The sequence below is a fragment of the Grampus griseus genome (assembly GCF_964374135.1).
Source record: "Grampus griseus genome assembly, chromosome: 1".
Classification (NCBI taxonomy): Eukaryota; Metazoa; Chordata; class Mammalia; order Artiodactyla; family Delphinidae; genus Grampus; species Grampus griseus.
In genome coordinates, this window is record NC_139017.1 from 764,981 (window position 1) to 786,777 (window position 21,797).

At 60.9% G+C, this 21,797-nt stretch overlaps 1 protein-coding gene across 1 annotated transcript in view; it reads right to left on the reverse strand.

Annotated features, from left to right (window-relative positions):
- Positions 1-21,797, reverse strand: part of LGR6 (leucine rich repeat containing G protein-coupled receptor 6) — a gene marked incomplete at both ends in the record, with an annotated part of 100,266 nt that overhangs the window by 74,017 nt on the left and 4,452 nt on the right. Inside the window, 2 exons of the mRNA XM_082647204.1 lie at positions 261-332; positions 2,596-2,667. Of these exons, the coding sequence (XP_082503330.1) occupies positions 261-332; positions 2,596-2,667 (144 nt within the window). The remainder of the gene's footprint in view (positions 1-260; positions 333-2,595; positions 2,668-21,797) is intronic.

Sequence of the window (21,797 nt, forward strand, 5' to 3'; positions counted from 1 at the left end):
GGCACTATTCACGTCACAGAAAGGAGAGGAGGTCACTTCCCTACATGTGGCCTAAGCATCAGGTGCTGTTATATGTTTGTTTACAAATCACAGAGTTTGTTACAGACAGGGCGAGAGCAAAGACATGGACATCATTAAAATGAAAAGTGAAGATAAGGAAATGAGCAGGCCAGTGGCAAACCAAGACACAGGTTAGAAAGCTTCCATCTGCCCAGAGTTCTCCAGGCTGCACCTCCATGTAAAGTGGGACTTAGACTTACAGGATTTTCAGGCTGTGGAGACCAGAGAACGCCTGTCCCGGGATGTGCGAGAGGCGGTTTCCAGAGAGACGCCTGCAAGTCAGAGAGAAGGGCCGGTGGGTGATGCTGGCAGGGAGCCAGGCAGGGTGGTGGCCCTGGATCAGCATCCTGGGACGTGGGAGGGAGGCTGCTGGTGTAACTGCACTGCCAACAGCACCATGACCCTGCAGGGGGCCCACTAGGACCCCCAGCCTTCAGAGGAGGAAACCGAGGCTCGGGTCACAGAGGGTGCCTGGTGTCTCCCTGGACCTGATTACCACTAGGCCCACGTCCACCACGTCCATCCACAGCGCTGACCTGCTTACCCACCATCCCCCTACGTTGTCTCCCGTCACCAGTGGAGTTAGATCAGACGGGTGTGTCTGGGTCTCCCTGTGCCCTCAACTACACAGACAACCCCACTAGTCCAGGGGGCAGGGAACAGGGTGTTGCAATTAGTCTAACCCTGCGGTCTAATTAAGCGCTTCCACGTTTGTCATGCGTGACCCTCAACTCTGAAAGGAGCGAACAGGAAGGAATACGCTGACGCTGACGGGCGTCCTCAGTGCTCAGCCTGGCGGAGCAGTCTGCTGAGGGCGGGGCAGAGTCTGCTGAGGGCGGGGCAGAGTCTGCTGAGGGCGGGGCAGGGTCTGCTGAGGGCGGAGCAGAGGCTCTCAGGCATCACTGGGCGCATCAGTTCTCACTGAGAGGCCTGCCAACTGCCGATGCGGAAATCGTGCTGACACAGCTCAGAAGCTATTTTAAAAAATATATCTCTACTAGGGGACTTGCCTGGCAGTCAGGTGATTAGTACTCTGTGCTTCCACTGCAGGGGCCGCAGGTTCGATCCCTGGTCGGGGAACTAAGATCCCTCATGCAGCATGGTACGGCCAATAAACACACACACACACACACACACACACACACACACACTGAGTCTTGTTATTTGACATGTGTTGTTAAAAAAAAAAAACACATGGAAAGGCATCGTGACCTTTGGGGTAACTAGCTTGGGTACCCTAGGTGGGCGTCTTGCCTCTAAAACAGGCCCAGCCCCTCAGGGAGTGGGGCATGGAGGGCCGGCAGCCCACAGGGCTCAGGCTGTGCCCGGATCGCCAGCCCGGCTCCTAGGCCTTTGCCCTGCTTTTCATTCCCACCAAGCTGGGCCCCGCCACCTTGACGGCCCCTCTGCTGCCTCTCACTCTGTCCCTTCCTTTGAGAACAGCCTTCAAATTCCTCCTTGGAAGGCGTCCCCACCCACCCTGCCCACTCGCTGACGTGGCGAGCCCAGGTGCCCACACCAGGCGCCCTCTCGTCTGCTCCGGGCAGACCGAGTGCACCCTTGGGGGGCCGTGCCTAGGGCCAGGGTGAGGAGGGCTGTGCAGGAGTGGGTCAGGGCCAGGAGCCCCCAGTCTGAGAGTTTAAGCAAAGCTGGTAGAGCCCCGGGATCAGTGGTGACGCCCAGACAAGAACCAGCAGGCTGGGGGTCGGGTGAGGAGGGGGGCAGGGCTGGGAGCAGGTGTCCTGGCTGCCTGCAGGGGACAGCGGGCACTCTGGCCAAGGAGATGACTCTCTCACGTGAGGCCAGCCTGCAGGGCTCCAGGCCGTGGGGAAGGATCAACCAGGGAGGACTTCCTGAAGGAAGTGGGCCTTGTGTTGGCCCTGACGGAATGGAGAGAGAGATGGTGGGCCTGCCGGGCTGGAGGGGCAACCTGCTCAGATGCAGGAGGGCTCCAGGGATGGGCAGCGGGACAGGCCTCCCTGGAGCAAAGCTGGCCGGGGGGGCTTGGGCCAGGTAAGGGAGGGTCCTCGAAGCAGCTCCTTTGGATCGTGGGGAGCCGGAGAAGGCCGTGGAGCTGGTGAGAGGCACCCTGAGGTGGGCAGAGTGTGTCAGAGAGGAGGTAGGTGATCTGTCCTTAGGGGCTGCGGCCGGCTCAGGGGAGGGGACATCAGGGCAGCAGCAGCAGCAGGGATAGGTACGGGGGACCTTCAGAGGAAGAACCACCAGGACCTGGGGAGCGGCTGGCGGCCGGACACAGGGGGCAAGGGCAGGTCAAGGACGACCCCAGGGAGAGAAGCAGCGTTGACAGAAAGCCGGTCGGCTTCAGCTGGGGAGAGGCTGGATGTGCGAGCTCCTCTGTCCCCACCGCCCCCCTCGGGCCCACACCTGGGCAGGTGGGGCTGACCCCGCTCAGAACAGCTCCCCAAGGCCATTTCCACTGGCTCCACCCGTCCCCCTGGGGACCCCCGGTTCCCTGTGTCAGAGGTCACAGTGCCCGCCTCCAGCCCCCCACCCCCCCTCCCCCCATCTACTCACAACTCCTCCAGGAAGCACAGGTTGAGGAAGAGGCCAGGCCGGAGCTCCGTGAGGTTGTTCATGCTCAGGTCTCTGCGGGAGAGAAGGCAGCGGGCAGGCTGTGAGCTGCGTCCTCCCCGGGCCGTGCTCCCCGTGGCTCCCCCTGTGCCTCCCTCCTCCCCCCTCCCTCCACGGGACGGGCTGTGACGAGGGCCACAGAGGAAGCCGGCCCTGTCGGGGACAGGCCAGAGAAAACTTCAGAGGATGTCAGAGCAGGACAGGGCCAATCAGCACGCAGGATCCCTCACGGACGTTCTACCCGAGACCACCGCCATCCCGCGGGCTCCTGGAATCAGCCCCAGACTCACCAGGGGTTGCCTTGTACTCAGTCCCTGAGCCCGCGGGATTCCACAGCCCTCTGAGGCCTGCAGTCTCTCTCCTGTTGTCTCTCCCAGAACCCCACCAGGCTCCTCCTACTTTTCTCCAACCAGAGGGCCGGCCCCTGGTACAGCCCTGAGGAGTCCCACCTTAGCCCAGTCTCGCCTTCCCACATTATCTGAGAGACGCTGAGGGTGGTTTCTGTGTCACTGCCCTCCAAGATACCCTGCACACAAAGGAATCACAATACTGTGACTGTGTAACAGCCGGCGTTTACTGGAGGCCCACTTTGTGTCAGGCACAGGCTAACCTTTATCCAAATACAGTAAGTCCGCTACACACGAACCTTCAAAGATGTGAACGTGCGTTCGCATGTCCAGTCACATAAGTTAGTTCACGCGTCTGGCGTACATTGTCACGTGTGTGCATCCTTTATAAGTGGTTGCGCTTTTGTGTACTTTGCAGTACTGTATAGAGTACAGTAGTACAGTACCTTTATTTCAAGCCCAGGATGTCTGAAAGCAAGCATAAAAGCAGCGGTGATGTAGCTGGGACTGCTAAGAAGCGGCAAGCAATAATGATGGAAACAGAAGTGAAAGTAACTGAGAGAGTGGAGCGAGGCAAAAAGATGTTAGACATCGCTCATTCTCGTAACATGACTCATTCTATCGTTATCACGAATCTAAAGAACAAGGACAAGATCGTGGAACATGTGGAGTCTGCTGTGCCGACGATGTTGACAAAATACTGAAGAAGCATGGAAAAGTGATGGAGGAGAGGGAGAAACTTCTCAGTGTGCAGATGCAGGATCAACGTCAGCGCTGAATCCTGCTCAGCTTAATGCTGATTCAAGAGAAAGCTAAAAGCCTTCATGAAGACCTGAAGAAGAAACACGGCAAAGAATCAGAGGGCAAACCTTTTAATGCCAGCCATGGCTGGTTTCATCGGTTCAAGGCTAGAGCCAACCTTCACAACGTAGAAGTAAGTGGAGAGGCAGCAAGTGCAGATAGGGTAGCTGTCCGGGAACTGCATGAAACACTTTGAGAAATTATTGATGATGGTGTGTATTTACCCAGCCAGGATTTTAATGTGGATGAGACACAACTGTACTGGAAGAGGATGCCGGACCGAAGTTACATCAGTAAGGAGGAAACGTTGATGCCGGGCTGTAGAGCAGCAAAGGACAGGCTAACTGTTGTTTGGTGGCAACGCTTCCGGTGAACTGAAGCTGAAGCCTCTTAGTTTATCACTCAGAGAACCCGAGAGCCCTTAAACACAAAGCCAAGGGCTCTCTTCCTGTTGCGTGGAAGCATAACCCCAAATCCTGGATTACACAGGCCATTTCCCAGGACTGATTTTTCCACCAGTTTATCCCAGATGTAGAGAAATACTGCTTGGAGAAGCACGTCCCAACAAAACATTCTTTTGCTGCTCGACAATGCTCTGGGCCACTGCCCATCCATGGATGACTTTCATCCCAACGTCAAAGTAGTGCATCTGCCACCGAATACTACGTCGCTCATCCAACCTATGGACCAGGGAGTTAGAGCGACTCGCAAGAAATATTATTTACGTCACACTTTCTGTCAGGCAGTAAAGGTAACTGACAAATCAGGAACAACCTAGGGACAACTTTGGAAGGACTATAACATCTACAAGACCATAAAAACATTGACTTTGCATGGTGTGACGGTATGGCGGTCACCATGAATGGGGTTTGGAAGAACCCTTGCCCACAGTTTGTTCATGATTTTTGTGGATTTGAGAAGGTAGATCAGAAGTCCGAAGAGGTCTTCAGCAACGTAGTGACCCTCAGCGAGAAGCTGGAGCTAGATCTGCAAGAGGACGACTTCACTGAACTCCTTGCTGTGCAACATGAGGAGCTTACTAATGAAGACATGATGGAATTGGAGGCCCAGAGAAAGGATGAAGAGGGACAGGAGGAAGAAGAAGTAACTGAGGAACTGGAGAGATTCACGACGCAGAAAATGGCAGGGGGTTTTCTTTATTCGAGGAGGCACTGTTAGTTTATGAGGCACAGGACCTGAACCTAGAATGGTACCCAAAGGTGGCAGCAGCCGTTCAGAATGCAATCCAGTGCTACCTTGTCATCTGTGATGAGAAAAAAAGAGCTACTACCCAGACATCACTGGATCGTTTTTTCAAGAGGGTGGAAAGAATTGAATCCAGCAAGGAGCCAGCACCTGTGCCACCAACGTCAGGCGTGAGTGAAATGGCAGCTTGCCCTCCGTCTCCTGTTGCTGATGTTGCTTCAGCTCTACCATCTCCCACCTCCTCTCCCTCCTCCAGTCAGTAACTGTTCCTGCCTGTTCCCTCGATGCCAGCCTCTGTATACCAGCTGTTGTACTGTAATATTGTCCTTTTCAAGGTACTATACTGTAAGATTAAAAATGTCTTCTTTATTTTGTGTGTTTGGTTTTTATGTATTGTTTGTGTGTAACGTGTTATAAACCTACTACAGTACAGTACTCTATAGCCAGTGTGTAAGTCGGGTACCTAGACTAACTTTGTTGGACTTACAGACAAATAGGATTTACAGACGCGCTCTCGGAACTGAACTCGTTCGTGTGGAGGGGACTTACTCTAATCCCAGTTAATTCTCACAACAACCCCAAGGTGGATTCCAATGTTACCTCCACTTTACACTCAAGAAAGCAAAGAGGAAAATGCTGAACATTTCTAATTTGAGTAAGATTAAATCTATTTTCAAGGGGGAAAAAAAGAAAGAAAGAAAGAAAGCAAAGAGGAAAAGAGCGCTGAGGCCAACTCTCTCCTTGGTTTACCTGCCAGACCTCGGGCTCTTTCTTAATCACTATGACCCTTGGTTTCTTCATCCATAAAAATGGTTGAACACCACCAAACTCCTAGGGCCCTCGTAAGGATTAAATGAGCCAGGGCTTACAGACTGCCTAACAGGGCACACACATCAGTCCTGTCCCTCGGTGACCTGTGGGCAAGCGTCCCAGCCCAGCAGGCCTGGGGCAGGCAGAAGGCGTGACCTTAGCCTGCTGGTCCTGCCCTGCCCCAGCGTTTTCCTCCCAGTATGTGCCGGGGAGCAGTGACGCTCGGGCTGCACGTGTGCGTCTCATACACTTGGGATCCCTCCTGTCTCAGACTCCAACAGCTGCTTCTCACCTCTGCCAACTCCCCCCAGCCTGAGGGCACAGGGTGGACCCAGACCGGCCCACCGTGTGGCCGGGCACCACCCGCGGTGCTTCCTGCAGCTCCCTCCTCCCCAGGGGAGCACGTTCCCTGCAAACCCCAGGGTCTCCATTTTCCACAAGAAACGCGTGGGACGTGTGTGCTGGAGATAGGGTGGGGGTCAGGGGTTCGGGGCCCAGCTCCAACCTATGAAAAGGCTGTTTAGGCTCCGGTGTTTTACCTCCAGTGAAGCCTGGCCTCTGGACGCTACATGCTCTGAGGAAGGAAGCCAGCGGGGGCAGGTAGAGCCGAGGAACCGGCAGGCTCCCGTCCGGCTCCACAGGAGGACCGAGGGGCCGTCCCGGGCCGGGCCATCCCCGGCCTGCCCGTCCAGAAGGAGGGTCGGGCGAGCTGTGGCTGCTTGGCTGGCGGCCGCAGAGCCGCAAGCACGCTGGACGGTGGCGGGAGGGGACGGTGAGGCCACGGGAGCTCAGGCCGCAGACCCTCCTGCCCGGCCCCGGGCCCGGGCACAATCGGCCCGGCAGGAAGGCGTGAGGATCCGCAAAAGCAGGTACCTCTGAACACGTACCCCGAGCATCTCTGGACGTGTCTCCACAGGCGCTCGCGGGCATGTGACTCAGACCCCGTCACTCAGCCGTCGCCCCGGGGGCTGCACCTCAGAGCCTCTGATGTGGCTCCATGCCCCCCCCGCCCCCCCCCGACGAGCAGCCTCATTGTTCTCCTTGGGGAGGAGGGGGCCTGCACCCCGCCCGCCCGCATCCCGCCCGGGACAGCGCCCAGCCCAGCTGCAGGGCTCCGTGAGGGGCAGGAGGGGGGTCCGTCGGCACTGCAGGAAAAGGCTGGGGCTGGCACCAAGGAAAGAGGGGCGGAGGAAGACGCGGAGCCGCGGAGGGAGACGCAGCGGCGGCTCCAGGCCCGGCCGCCGGCCTTGGGGACCAGGGGGCCGGCACGCGGGCCTCAGGAGGAACCTGCCCTCGGGAGCTCTGACCCGGGAGTCCGGTGAAGGTGGCGGTCCTGGGAGAGGTCACCCCGGGCGCCCAGCCGTCCTCGCCCGGACCAAGGCAGGGAGAGGGGCGCGGGCCGTGCGAACGTGTAAGCACTGCGGCTGTCAGGACTCGTGAGGCCCTGCAGCGCCTGTCTAGTGAGGCACCCGACATGCATGCGTGTCGCGGGAGGGCATGTGTGTGTGTTTGTACACGTGCAAGTTTGGGTTGTATTCATGAAAATCACAAGCATTCTCCAAGTATCCACATGTTATCAAGATAGAAGCTCTCTGGGAGAAACTCACCCGGCTCGCGCCCGCAGGTGGAACTCTTTTCGGCTGTGACCTTGGGCGAGCGAGGCTCCGTCCCTGGCCGGGAGGGCGCGGGCTGCTCTGGGGGCTGTGTGGGGCCCAGCTTGTGGGTGAGCTGGACACCGAGGCCTGGCCTCAAACGCTGCCCCACCGCTGCCGCCCTGTGAGCGCTGCCAACGCGCACGCACGCACGTACACGGAGCGCGCGCACGCACGCACACGGACGCGCGCACACAAGCACAGGCACACAAGTGCTCTTCGGGACGGGCTTTGTGGGTGCCTGACCTACACAGTTACACAGAGAGGGCCACTCGGAAGGGCGCGCTTGCTTTAAGTCTGAACACTTCTGGACGCAAGGCACCATGTTTCATGGTGGGCACTGCCCGCTGCATCTCTCAACTCAACTGCAGGGGCGAGAGGCTGGGTTGCAGCCCCACCCCGAGGCCTCTTCCCAGCAGCCCTTGGGGCACGCAGAGGGGCTCTGTGTGCTGGGCCGGACACAGCCATGGGCAGGGAGACAGAGAGGATCGATGAGCGAGGCTGGCAGCCCGAGCACAGGAAGCGTTCTCAGAGCTCGACCCTGTGTAGCAAGTGGACCACCAAGGAAGCCAGGAGAGGCGGCGTCGCCGTGGAGACCAGGAAGATGCTGGGGAACTGAGGGGCAGAGAGCTGCAGGACCCAAACCTGGACGGGGTGGGGGGTAGTAGGAGACCCGCCCCCAGGGCCATCTGGCTGACACCCAAGGGCCCTGGGGGATTTGTTCTGTTTGCATTTTTCCTGTAAGCGGGAGAAACAGCAGAAGGCAAAGCCCCTGGGTCCTGCTGGGTGGGCCTGGGAGGACTGTCCCCACCGGTTGGAAGAGACACCAGGAAGCAGGGCCCATGTCTGCAGCCAAGTAAAGAGCGGCCAGAGTGACCGGGAGATGAGCCCCTGTCCCCAGGCGTGGCTGTGCCCCAAGGCCGCGTCTGTGAGGCCCTCCCAGCCCCGCCCCGCGCCCCGTCCCCCCCACCGCCTCCGGCAGAGCTGAGCAGCGTCCTGCGTCCTGCGTCCTACGCGGTTTTGTTCAAGCTCCCGCGGGCGCATTAGCTGGGCTCCTGCTGTGTGCCTGGCGCTGCCCTGCCCCCATCACCACCCAGCACAGCACTGATGAGCCCGTGGGCCTGGCCCTGACGCGTGACACCTCCCAGCCTCTGTCTTCGCATCTGTGAAATAGGGATCACGATATACTTGCCTCACAGGGGTTGGAGTGAGAATTACATGAGTCATTAAACTGTACGAGTTAGTAAAATAAACTCGGGGTTCGCTCAGCATGCCTTCTTACTAATGCCCTCACCAACTGAATTATGATCAGGACACAACGCCCCATGTGGCCAGGAGCTCCCTCCAGGCAAGGACTTATCTCAGTGCCCTCTGCAGCCTCCAGGCCTGGGGGTACCTGGCACACAGGGGCTGCACTACATACCGAGTGAGTGACCACAGCCTTGCCCGGCCTCTGTGCCCGTGGCTGGCAGCCCTGGCACTAGACGACACTGGCTGACCTCCTGTGTCACTAAGAGGCAGGTGACAGGAGAGAGGGCTCGGATCTGGGGTCAGGGACCTGGTCCAGTCAGACCCACGTCACCCTTCCAGACCCCCAGATTGCTGGTTTCCTTTCTGATGGGCGGCTGTGGGCTCCGAGTGCCGGGCTGGGGGGACACGGACGGCGTGGGGCCAGCCCCAGGCCCAAGTTCGCAGTGTTCCTGGGGAGGGTTTATCACAGAGCGACGAACCCCACATTTGTACCCTGCTCCCTGGTCACCAACTGCTCCCGCCGCCGCTCTCCCCGTTGGGTTCTAAACTGTCCGTCCGGACTCAGAAGGGCGAGGGTAGAGAGAGATGGCCTTGGGGGCAGAAAGAGGGGTACGTGGGACACAGGCGGGTCTGGAACAGAAGGCGCCGAAGACGGGGGGCTCGCCGTGCACACGGGGCTGGCCGAGCACCTTGGGGCTTCTGCACCCCTGCCCGCTCCGCAGCGCTGGGAGCTTCTGCCACCCAGAGCTCCTGCACTTCCAGACTCCCCTGAATGGCTTCTGTGCTTCTTCAGGCAAGAGGAGAGACAGTCACAGAGGGGGACCCAGCCCCGAGGCCCCACGCCAGCTGATGGAATGGGGGCTAGAACTGTGTCTCCTGAAACCAGCGCCTGGACAGCGCGTCTTCCTCCGTCAGCTGACTCCTCATCAGGGGGACTGGTACTGGCTGTCTCCTTGGAGGCTCCTAACTGGTCGACACAGAGTTCTCTCAGATTTCTGCAATTGTCACAAATTTCCCAACAAAGGAGTGGCTCCAGCCAGGGCAAAAGCATCCACCGTCACACACACAACAGCCAACCTCAGGCTCACAGGCCTTGCCAAACCCGTGTGAGAACAACACTGTAGTTTTCAATTGAAGGGCTACTGCTTGGTGCTGCCGTGTCTCGGCTCCCCTGTTTGTAAGGACATCTCCACCCTGTGCGGGGCTGGGCCGGAGGGCTTGAGGAGGCAGGCGGCGTGGGGGATGGGAAGACAGACGCCGACGGGGAGGGCTGGCACCTGACTCGGGGGTCACTGGGGTCCCCGTGGTTTCTAAGCCAAGACCAGGCTTGTGCAGGTCAGAGGGAACCAGGGAGAGACGGGAAACCCAGAGCGCCGTCAGGTGCCCCGGCCATTCAGGCGGGCGGGGGGCACAGAGCAAGGGAAGGCGACATTCCTAAACGTCCCGTGACAGGGGAAAGGTAGGGCATTTTAGCCCTGGGCTGTAAGACCACAGGAGACAGGGAATGTGGCTCACGGTGTCGTGATACCTCATCTATGGATTTGTCTCCTCAGGCTGACGGCGGTGAAAGGAGACCAAGGCCAGGAGAGACGCCTCCCACTCAAGGATGCTGCACTCGGGAGACGGAGGTTTGGCACCAACTTCAGGCCAAACCCTTGTTTCCACCTTCTGCTTCTTGGGAAAGGGAAAGTGCCAGCTGGAACACCAGGTCGAGGGTGTGGGTGCCCGGGTGGGGGGAGGGAGGGCAGCCTCGGAGGCGCAGAGGGTCCCGGGCCTGCCCCGACCCTCAACCCTGCAAGGGAACCCCTTTGTTGGGGAGCCGGCCGCCTCAGCCTAAGGGGACTTCGCTGCTCTGACAGGCAAAGTGGCCAAGCTGGGGTGGTCCCAGAGCCCCCGCCCTGATCAGAGGTGTTTCCCCTGCCCCGGTGGTCGGTCCTAACCCTCCGAGCCACGCTGTGCGGGCCGGCCCTCCACCAAGCCCAGAGCAGGCGAGACACCGCAGAGCGAAGATGGGACAGGCTGCCTGTGTGTCTGCTTCCCCTGCATGGGTCCCTGCTGCCTGCCCAGCCGAGCCCCCCACACGGAGAGGCCGGAGGGTGGTCCTGGGCCCAGTCAGGGCTGCTGTGTGCAGCCCACGAGCACAACGGGCCAGAGGCTCTGGGAGCCGCACGGTTGGCTCCGCCCCTCTCCTCTGGAGACGGTCCAGACCTTCACTGCCCGCACCGACTGTTCACATTTCAAGTCACTGAAAGTAAATCAGAGTAAAAATTCGGTTCCTCGGCTGCGCTGGCCACGTGGCTACGAAGTGCGTGTCCTCGGGCGTGTCTTTGGTGTCCTATCAGCGGCCCCCGGAACGGCCCTGCAGTTGGCCTGGACCCTTTCCTTCCCGGCTCTGCCGCCTGCCAGCTGTGTGACACGGGGCAAGGGACTTCGCGTCCCTCTGCCGCGGCTCCTCCCCGGTAAAAGCACTTTGCCAGCATCCGGCACGCGGTGACCAACCCACCGCCAGGGCTGCTGCTCACCGTGGCCCAGCTCGCATGCCTCCACCCTCCGGCCTCTCACGCCACCGCCCAGCCGTGTGTCATTCAACCAGCATTTATTAGGCACCTACTGAACACAGGCACTGTGCCAGGTGCTGAGCCGCCGGGTCCAATAATGCGGGGTCCCTGCCCTCCGAGCCCAGTCAGGTGGGACAGTGACAAAAGTGGGCGGTGACAAGGGCTGGGCCCACTGACCTCTGTCCTCTGCGGGCTCCGCAGAGACTGTCATCTCCCGGCGGAGCTGGTCCCCACATGGCGGCCCTGGCTGGGATCAACCTGGAGCCGAGGGTCCAAAGCAACTGCTCCGGGACTCGGTCCCGCAAGCTCAGTGCCCTCCACTCACCGGCGTCCTTCCAGCCCTGCCCTGACCTCTGCTCCTCTGCCTCGGGGTGTGGAGGTGCGAGGGCAGGAGTTCTGTCCTCCCCGTGGGCCTGGAGCCCCTCAGAGAGGAGGGCGGGGACGTCCCAGGGGATCAGAGCTCCCCAGGGCGCCCAGGAGCAGGGAGCAGGGGCCACGGCCAGAGGACCGCGGCAGCCCTGGGGCGGGAGGGAGTGCGCTTTGTGTGTGGAGCTGCCCGCAGCCAGCCCTGGCCCTGTTTGTTTGGCGGAAGCTCTGTCCTGCGGCCTTTATTTCACCAGATAAAGAGGCGGGTGTGCCTGGGGGGAAAACGGGAGCGGGCCCTCTATTCAGAGGCGCCCCCCACCCAGCTGGAAGCCTTCCTCTCACCTCAGGACCCCTTGCCCCTTTCTCATCCGGGCAGCTGCCCTTGCCTAGCCGCCACCCTCGCCCAGCCTCGCCCATCACGGTCAGATGGTGCTCTCGACTCTCAGCTTGAATCTAGCAGGAAAGAGTGGACGCTGGACGTTCAGAGCATCTAAGAGCCACCTTTGCTGGGACGGACGCGTTGTACAGACGCGGCTCAGGAGAGCAAGGCCCCTGCGAGGCCACCGTGCTGGGTCCGGCCCCCTCCGCTTGGGTGCCTTCTGTCGGCTCTAGCTCATCCTTGGCCTCATTTAGTCTAATCCTTTTATCAGGCCGGGAGTGAAGCCTTCTTTATTCCCTTTTAAATGAAGAAAGGGAGACTTGGGAATATCAAGTTACTGCCCATCTAGTCACAGCAAGTGGCAGAGCCAACCCTGCGGGGCTGGTTCTGTTGAGCCCAGCTGGGTCCCAGCCCGCCCGAGGCTGAAAGGCGTGGCCGCGGGGTGGCAGCTTGGGAACAAAGGAGGGGATTGGGGGAGAGAGGAGGTTCTCTGTGGCCCGCTCCCCCCCCCACCGTTGCCAGGACCGGTGGGACTTTCCGGAGCCCGCCCCCTCCTCCAGGTTCACCTGGTCGGGCGCACCCTGCTCTCTCCGCCCAGGGAGGTCCCGCCTGCCTGCGGGAGCCTCACCTGTCCCTCCCATCGGCCCCTGAGGCCCCGATGCCCGGTCCCGGGCGTTTCCTGCCACATTCTGCGCTGCTGGTCACATGCCCACCACCTTCGTCCTCCCCTGTGGCGGGCACTCCGACCACCCGCCCTCTTCCCCAGCCCCACCCGTCTGGTTCGTGCACAAGCACTTCTCCACTGGCATCCCCGCCCAGGGAGAAGTCCTGCCTGAGGTCCAGCCCTGCCTCCTCGTGCTGCGGTTGCACTGACCTTCTCCCCGGGTGAAGTAGTCTGTGGGCTCTGGGGCCAGACTGCCGGGTCTGACCTTGGCCCGACCGCTTCCCAGATGCTTGATACCAGCTCTGTGCCTTGGCTTCTGCACCTACACATGTTATTCAGTAGCCCCTCTTCAGGGAATTGCTATGCAGGGGGTCAGCCCTGCCCACCAGGCATGCAGCATCCTGCCCTCACCAGCATCCACCCCAGGACCTTCATCTGGAGAAGCAGCTCTGCAAGGTTCCATCAGAGAGGGGGCAGGAAGGGCCTTCTGGGTCAGCCCTGCCCTTAGGAGACACCAGCTGCTTCTTCTCTCCGCAGCCTCCGAAGTGTGCCACCTACCTCAGCCCCGATCTTCTCGTCTTTGATCTTCTGATCTCTGGCCAGGGTCCCCAGCCAAAGGCATTCCTGTCTCCTGGCCTCCTCCAAGGAGAGGCAAAGGGCTGGGTGCCTCCCGGTCCCCTGGGCTCCCTCCTCCCTGTGCTGTGGGCGTAACCAGGACTCCCACAGAGGCCCTGGGACCAGGACATAGCCCGGTCCCTTTGGGGGGTGTCTGAGGGGAGAAGGGTCTCAGGGATGGGCCGCCACTGGGCGTGGTGCCCTGGGCCAGACACTGCTGAAAGGTGCCTCAGCTTAGGTCGTGCTCCTAGCACCCACGTGCAGAGCCGAGCCCAGCACGGGAGGTGTGTGTCCCTGTGCGCACACAGGGGAGGCGGCACACCCTGCCCTCAGGAGGCCAGTCTGAGGACACCTCCAGACCACAGGCACAGCCGGACAGAGCCCAGGACGTTAGTGTGGGAGGAATGCCATATGCCTGAGGACCAGGACAGTCAGGGAGGGCTTCCTGGGGCAGGGCCAGGAGGGACAGGGTAGGCCTGAGAAAGCGGCTTGACGGAGAGTTTTGCAGAGGGTGGGCCTGGGCTGGGCTGCTTAGGGCCGCAGCGAGAGATGCTGCAGTGGGCCGAACAGTGGCCCTCAGAGAGATGTCCTCATCCCCGGGACCTGTGCGCCTGACCTGACTTGGAAAGGGTCTTTGCAGTGAATTCACTGAAAGATCTTAAAATGGACGAGCTTCTGGGTGGGCCCTGAATCCAGTGACAAGTGCCCCCAGAAGAGACACAGAGACGCACGCAGAGCAGGCAGTGAGAGGTGACTGGTGCCGGTTGGAGTGAGGCGGCCACGAGCCCGGGAGCGGGCAGCCCAGGAGCTAGAGGAGGCTGTGGTGCATGAGGCCCCGCGGACGCCTGGATTCCACAAGAGCCATTCCTGCCGTTTTAAACCACCTGGTTTGTGGTGCTCTGTTACAGGAGCCACTGGCAGTGATGCAGGGAGCACGGACCACAGGCCCCTCCCACACCTCCCCCCGCCCCGCCCCAGGAAACGCATTCGCAACCCCGAGCTGCCTCTAGGATCCACTGTGACCCCAAGATTCCACCCCTGGGTGTCCGTGCTCACCAGACACCCATCCAGATCTGCTCGCGGCAGCCCCACCTGTAAAGCCCCAAACCGGAGGGCCTGTCCGCACGGCCCGCGTCCTCCCGCAGTGAGGAACCGGGCAGCAGTGGGAGTAGCATGGAAGGATTTCAAACATGGCGAGGGGGAGGGGCAGACACAGCAGTGCTCCATCCCCGTGAGGTCTAAACACAGGCGAAAGGTGCCGGGGCTGCTGAAGCCAGGGCTGGGGCTGCCCCAGGGCGTGTGGTGACGGGGGGGGGGGGGTAGACCGGGAGAGGCGGTCGATGCTGTTTCTTGGCCTGGGTGCTGGTTGCCCAAGTGTACTCAGCTTGTGGAAATTTACCAGGACACACTTGCCACGTGTACTCTCTTCTTAAATAAAAATGAGTTTAAAAAGTTAGGGGCCGGGGGGGGGCACTCATTCTGAAAGTCCTCCGTGAACCTGGTGTCGCTAAGGGCTCCCTCTGGATTCCCTGGTTCTGCTTCCCAGCCTTTACCTTGTGGGACTGAAATTGGATGTGTGTTTCCGTGTGGCTTTTCACCTCACTCATCTGTGCATCCCCTGGCATACAGTAGGTGCTCAATAAACACCTGCTGAGATGTGCTGCACAGCAGGGCACGGTGTTCTCAGACTCACCCCAGAGGTCCCTGGCTATCGGTCCCAGCGCCCCGGGTCATCCCAGGATCCAGTAGGACACACCCTCCCCACTGCTGCCCCCTCCCCTGTGCCTGTCCCCACCCAGCATGTGCAGGGCTGTACCTTCTGACCCACCAGCCTGAAATCTCGCCAGACACAGACTCGGACCTTCAGAGCCAGACACACAGTGCAGACTCTAGGACCAAAAGCCTCGGGTCCCTAGAGCGCTCTCTCCATCCAAGCCTGCATACCTTTCTTTGTCTTAGCTTGTTGGAAACTGGATGGAAACCTTCAAAAGAGGTTTTCTTTTTAAAGAAATGGTAAAGAGAATGACTAGGAAAGGCAAAAGCTTCTCAGTGGCAGGGTTTATGGAGCAGACGTCTCACTGCCATGAAACCCAAACCGGCCAACTGGCAGCTTAAGTCTCGGCTCTGTCCTCGCCGCAGCCGTCTGGGTGGACGCCCCACCTCGGGCCTGCCGTAGAGCCAGGCCAGCACGGCCCCAGGTGTGAGGGCTGCCCTCCCACGCAGCCTGTCTCTCAGGGGAGCACATCTGCTCTCGGCCACCACGCCTCCCGCTGCCACCATTCACTTGTGCATTCGCCGCTTCGCTCATCCCAGCAATGTGTTTGAGCACCACGTGCAAGGGTGACACCAGCCCTGCTTGGCTGGGGCCACCAGCCTGGGTGGGAAACAGACGAGGGAACAGGAGTTAGACCCAGGGGGGCTGCGTCCTAGGGCAGACCCGGGAATTTTCCCGGAGAAAGGGAAGTCTCAGTCGGCCCCTCGTATCCTAAATCGAGCTCACGCTTCCCGGGCTGCAGGCTTCTTGCCTGAAGCCATTTCTTAACCACATCCTTGCAGTAAATCACAGTGATAGTCACGGGGCGCCACCTAAGTGCAAATTAGGTAAAAGCAAAATCCCGGGCGGGGCCGGGCAGGGGTGCAGGGAGTGGCTGGCCAGCTGACGGTCTGACTTATTCCAAGGAGAAGCTGGAGGTTGGTGCCGGGCACACTTTAAAATGCAGATGTGGCCCCAGCAGGTCTGGGGTGGGGTCTGAGCCTTTGCACTCCAGATGCGTCCCCAGAGGAGGAAGGCTGCTGGTCTGGTGGGGACCACGCGTTGAGTAAAAGGCTTTAGGATATCCAAGGCACTAGATGGGATAAGTCGCCTGTACTCAATCAACCCTGCCTCGTCCCAGCCCTGGGATCTCAGGTCTCGCTGGGGGACGCTGCACCTCTCGGGGACCGGGGCCCCTCCCTCACCTCGGCCTCACTCGCATCCCTCCTCCCATTCCGTCCCCTCTGCTTCTACGGTCTCCTGGGACGCAGAACTACCAACCCAGCAGGAGACAGGCCCAGAGACCAGAGGACTTGCCCACAAGCTCTCAGCAAGCTGGGGGCAAAGACAGAACTGGAGGCCGGGGCGTCCTGATCCCAATCCCACTGAGCAGAGAGGCGCCCAAAACTGCAGCCGAAACCAGAGGAGGGGCCCGTCGACACCCCCGTTCTTCCCGACCGTGCAGCCCTGAATGTACACGCCAGAGAAAACCGCCGCCGCGGGGGGGACCCGGGAGGGGAGGGGCCGAGCTGGCAGGGGTCTGCAGGGTGGCGGCAGGGTGGGGGGATGCGCACAGCCACTTACTGAGTCCTTGTCTCCCCCTCGTTTGTGGTGGAGAATTCTCAGTGTAATACCAGTGCCCAGCACAGCCGGGCGCTACTAAGTACACACTTAATAAACTGTGACCACGCCAAGTGGCTACCGTGTGTCAGACACCCTTCCAAGCGCTTCCGCGTATTAACTCGTTCACCGTCACTCGACCCCACCCCGTTCGCGCGGAGGCCTTGCCCACTGGAGCCCGACAGCTGGCCGGTTCACAGAAGCGGGGGTGTGCGGGGCTCCCCCAAGCACGGCAGCCCGTGGTTCCCGCCCGGCAGACGCCACTCGCAGGCCAAGGAACCCCCCGCAGTGATGCCCACTCGGGTGCGTCTGGACAGGGGCTGCCTCCACGCACAGCGTCCCTCAGAAGGGGCGCCCGCCCCACCCTCCAGCCTGTCCTGCCCGAGGTCATGGTTCATCGTGACCCTGGGGACAGAAGCAGTCAGGATCCAGGGCACAAGCACGGAGGACGGGACTCCCTTAATTTACCAACACCTGGGATGGGAGGCAGGTCGAGACCCTCATTCCACAAACAAGGGCGAGAGCAGCGCAAAATAAGAATGAGGCCCTTGTTCAACAGCCATTCAGACCTTTGTGGTGGCGACAGCAGAGCGCGAGCCCAGGGTGGCTCCTAAGGGGGGAAGGCGCACGTCCGCCCACCCGGGGCCCAGCCTGGCTGAGGGGCGGCCCAGGCCCCCAGCTCACCGGCGCTGGGTGGTCACTGTGCAGGGAGAACAGCTCCTGAGTCCGCCCCAAGGAGCCTGAGGGCCGACGGCCTGTCCCCATTCCCTCCGGCTTTTGTCCTTGACAATGGTCCTGCCAGCCTCCTGATCAGCGTCCACCACAAAGGCAGGGGATTGGCTTACGGCCCTCCTGCCTCGGGGCTCACAGCCCCAGACACTCGATCCACCTCTAGGTCCCCAACACCCACCCGGTGGCCCCAGACCTGAGCCGGGGCAGGGGAGGACGAGGGCAGGTCCTGTAAGCGCCACTCATGCCCCGTGCAGGGCGCCCCCTGCGGGTGGAGACCCAAGCCGGGTGGGGGCGTGTGTCTGTGTGTGAGTGCGTGTGTGTGTGTCTATGTGTGAGTCTGTGTGTATGTATGTGTGCGTGTGTCTGTCTCTATGTGTCTGTGTGTGAGTCTATGTCTGTGTCTGTGTCTCTGTGTGTGTGTGTGTGTGTGTGAAGGGAGGTGTGATGTCCTGAGGAGAAGCGCGCCAGGAGTGAAGTCCTGCCTGTCTGAAGGGGGAGGCCTGGCCCCTCCCTGAGACCCACCCCCCATATGAGAGACATCAAGAGCCTAAATCAATGAGGCAGGTGGACAGACGGACAAACAGGTGGGCACCCCCTGAGCAGACGTGGGCGGCAACGCAGTCTGGTAGTTCTCAGGAAGGGAGCACACCCCCAGTGTCAGCTCTCCGCCCCCCGGGCAGGGCCTGCTTGACACAGCTTCCTTGGGGGAGGCGGGGGAGACGGCCGCCTGCCTTGCAGTGACTCCCCCAGGGCCTGCACGGGGGCGGCGGCCAGGCATGGGCTTGGCCCCTCCGTCCCCGCCCCTCGCCACTCCTGCTCTGGACCTGCCTGCTGCAGCCTCACCCCCCCACAGGCTGTATGACGTGTGCCCTGGTCTCACCTCCCCCGAGTGCCCCTGCCTCATCTGAGCGGGGAGCAGTCCGGCCCCACGAGGCTGGAGGCAGAGAAAGCCTTCAGGTCGGAGTCTGGGCAGACGGGGAGGCTCAGTCCCCATCCGTGAATGAACGAGTAAGTGAAGGTTCGCTTCCACCACAGCCAGGGGTGGGGGCAGGCAAGGGCTTTACCTCTAAGCAGTGGCCAATGGGCCGGGGCTGGGGGCTGCAGCCCAAGTGAGAGACGTCTGCAGGATGCGCACAGGTGCTCACGGCACCTGGGGCTTAGCCCCCGGGACGTCCCTGCCCACTGAGCGTACTGCCCTGCGTGCGAGGAGCGTGAAGCAGATCTGGACTCACACAGGTCACCTGGGGAGGCATCTGTCCCTCCTACAGGAAGTGTAAGAGGCCCTTGGTGGTGGCTGCCTTTGATGCTTCCAGGAGCCAAGGGTAACTCAGGCTGGGGGGCAGGGGGTGATTCAAACTTGCAAATCGCTCAGGGCATTGGAATAAACCTTGACGCTCCTGGTGCCCATAGGCCCCTAAGAAAGCAATGCATTGGGCTGGGGTGTAGACGGGGACGGTGGACCCCCTTTGCACCTCCGCTGCCCGTCCCTCCAGGAGGCCATATGCCTCGGCTCTGAGACTGGGACCAAGTCCAAATCCCTGACACCCTGCCCGCCGCGCCGTCTGGACACCCCCAGGGCCGCCCACCTCCTCCAGCACCCCAAAGGCCAAAGGGGAGGGGAGAGGCCGGGGGCTTGTTCCAGATCTGACTCTCTGGTCTCGCTCCCAGCAAAGCCCCGGCCACAGAGTTGCGGGAGGACCAGGGCGCTGCAGGTCTGCCTCAGCTTCTCACCCCAGTGCCCCCAGGAGGCCGGTGGGCGACGGCACTGAGCTGGGCCACTCCCCCCATCCACGGGAGCGAAGGAGATGGAAGCCAAGGACAGGGGTACACCACGCTTTCCCACCACAGCAGGGCCTCCGCGTGTGCGTGTGCCAGGGGCCCCCAGCCTGGCCGGATGCTGCCTGGAGAGGCTGGACGATTTACCCCAGCTGCCGAACGCCTTGAATTGCTGTCGTTTTTTTTTCTTTTTTTAATGTTCCCTGAGGAGAAAGAGGCAGAAAGCCCTGCTCTGGAAGGTCCTGCCTCGGGAGGGACGGATGAGGCCATGGACAGAAGGCCAGCTGCCCTTCCCTCTCCCAGGCTCGTGCCTTCTCCCCGCAGAGGGCCTGCCCTGCCCACGACCGACCCGTGTGAATCTCCCGTCCACCAAGGCTCAGGCTAGGCCTCTCCCCTCCACCCCCAGGGCCTTCCCGCAGCTGGTCCCCCAGACACACCCCCGCGTCCACCAGCTCCGGAGGCCACAGCGGGCAGGAGGGATAAGGGCCACCACTGACTCTTCCTGAGAAAAGAAAGAAACAGGCTCTAAGGGGCTGCTCCAGCATCCCTGATCTGCCCCACGAGGCAGCGTGCATGTGGTTAGGAGGCGGCAGCGGCTGAAATCCCAGCGTCAGCAAGCACCGGCTGGCGGCCTTCGTGGGCTCCTGAGCAAGGGGCTTGGTCTCCTCACCTGTAACGTGGGGATGAAGCTGGTGCGTCCCTCAGGGGTTTACACGCGTAAATGGAGGCGGTAAATGCCGACTGTTACCCTGACAGGTTAAGGCAGCGCCACCAGGGTGATGGCAGCTGCCCAGGTACCTCCGCGGGGCTCCAAACATGGGCCCTCCCAAGATCTAGTGTTTTCCCGAAGAAACTTCCAGACTTCCTGGGAAAGTGCAACCAGGAAGGCATTTCCACCACCCGCCAGAGCAGAGAGGGGAGACGGAAAGCCCAGCGCGAGCTGCTTCCCCGGCCCCAGCCCCAGGCTCTACACCTCACAGGTACTCAGAGGGGACCCCGGTTCCCAGGCCGTGGAGAGCTCGGGGTACAAGCCCCCCTTGCTGGCTCTGAGGAGGAAGCAGGTAGTGGCAGGAAATGGGACCCAAAGGAGACCTCGGCTCCCGAGGCTCTGGCCGCAGGGCAGCCGGGGGCAACCCCCGCCTGCCGCCGCCGCCAGCGCTCCCGGGGCCCACGCTGGCAGGGCTCTGGGGGGCGCAGAGCCAACCCCGAGCTCCCCTCCTCACCGTGTCCTTCTGCTGCTTCCAAAATAACTCTCTGCTCTCTGCCCAAGTTTGTTCTCCCATGTCTGAGGCGGGAAGAGAGGCCTGAGTTTCTAGAAATTGGGGACCACCCCTTTACCAAGGGGCTAGTCAGCACAGAGGGGCTCCTACAGTTCTGAGAGCCCCCAAGTCAGCAAATCTGTCTCAGTTTGGCTCCAGGAACTTGTCTTTTCCAACGTGGGGGCCGAGGGTTGGAAATTTCTCCCGCACTCCCGTCCCTTGTACCTTCCCAAGTGGCCCAGCGCCCTGCTCCTAAGGTCACACAGCCGTTAGGGTCCTTGCAGCCCCTCAGGGCGTGTCCCAGGGCAGAAAGGAGCCAGATGCCTCGGCCGTGCACACCTAGCTTTCCTTGTGCTGCACCGGAGAACCCGCTCTTTCCACGGAACTCGGCTTCTGGGGAGAAGCTGGACTCTCCAGACAGGAGTCACCTGGAAGTCCACTTTTCCTCTTGGAAGAGTCCTCACAGGTGCCAGGCTGGCCCATCTCTTCCAGGGAACCCTGTGACAATGGTCACTTCCTCCATCGCCCCGCCCCCGTCCCCACCCCCGCCTGTCCCCATCAGGAACCCAAGAGCAGAATGGGCTCCAGGGAAGGTCATTTCCCTGAAGGTCAGTGGGAGGGGGCTTGATTAGTAAGGAAGGAGGGAGGGAGGGAGGGAGGGAAGAAAGAAGGAAGGGGGCTTCCCTGGTGGCACAGTGGTTAAGAATCCGTCTGCCAAGGCAGGGGACACAGGTTCAAGCCCTGGTTTGGGAAGATCCCACATGCCGCAGAGCAACTAAGCCCCCTGCACCACAACTACTGAGCCTGTGCTCTAGAGCCTGTGTGCCACAACTACTGAAGCCAGCACGCCTAGAGCCTGTGCTCCGCAACAGGGGAAGCCACCACGGTGAGAGGCCCACGCACCGCCACCGCAACGAAGAGTAGCCCCCGCTCGCCGCAGCTAGAGAGAGCCCACATGCAGCAACAAAGACGCAATGCAGCCAAAAATAGATAAATAATAAAATAAAGTAAGTAAATTTTTAAGAAGGAAGGGAGGAGGGAGGGAGGGAGGGAAGGGGGAGGGGAAAGAGGGAAGGGAAGGGAGGGGGAAGGGGGGAATGGGGGAGGGAGGGGAAGGGGGAAGGGGGAGGGGGAATGGGGAGGGAGGGGGAGGGAAGAAGGGGGGAAGGGGAGGGAGGGGGGAGGAAAGGCAGCCCAATGGGGCTCCAGAACTTAGACTCTGTCTCCCTAAGTCTGCGCCCGTCACAGGCATTTCTGTCACCCTTCCCGGGCCTCAGTAGGTCCTTTGCAGTGGAGGGTTGAGAAAAACAGCGCCCATGGTCAACGTTTTAAAGCAGACACAAGGCTTTGCCCCTT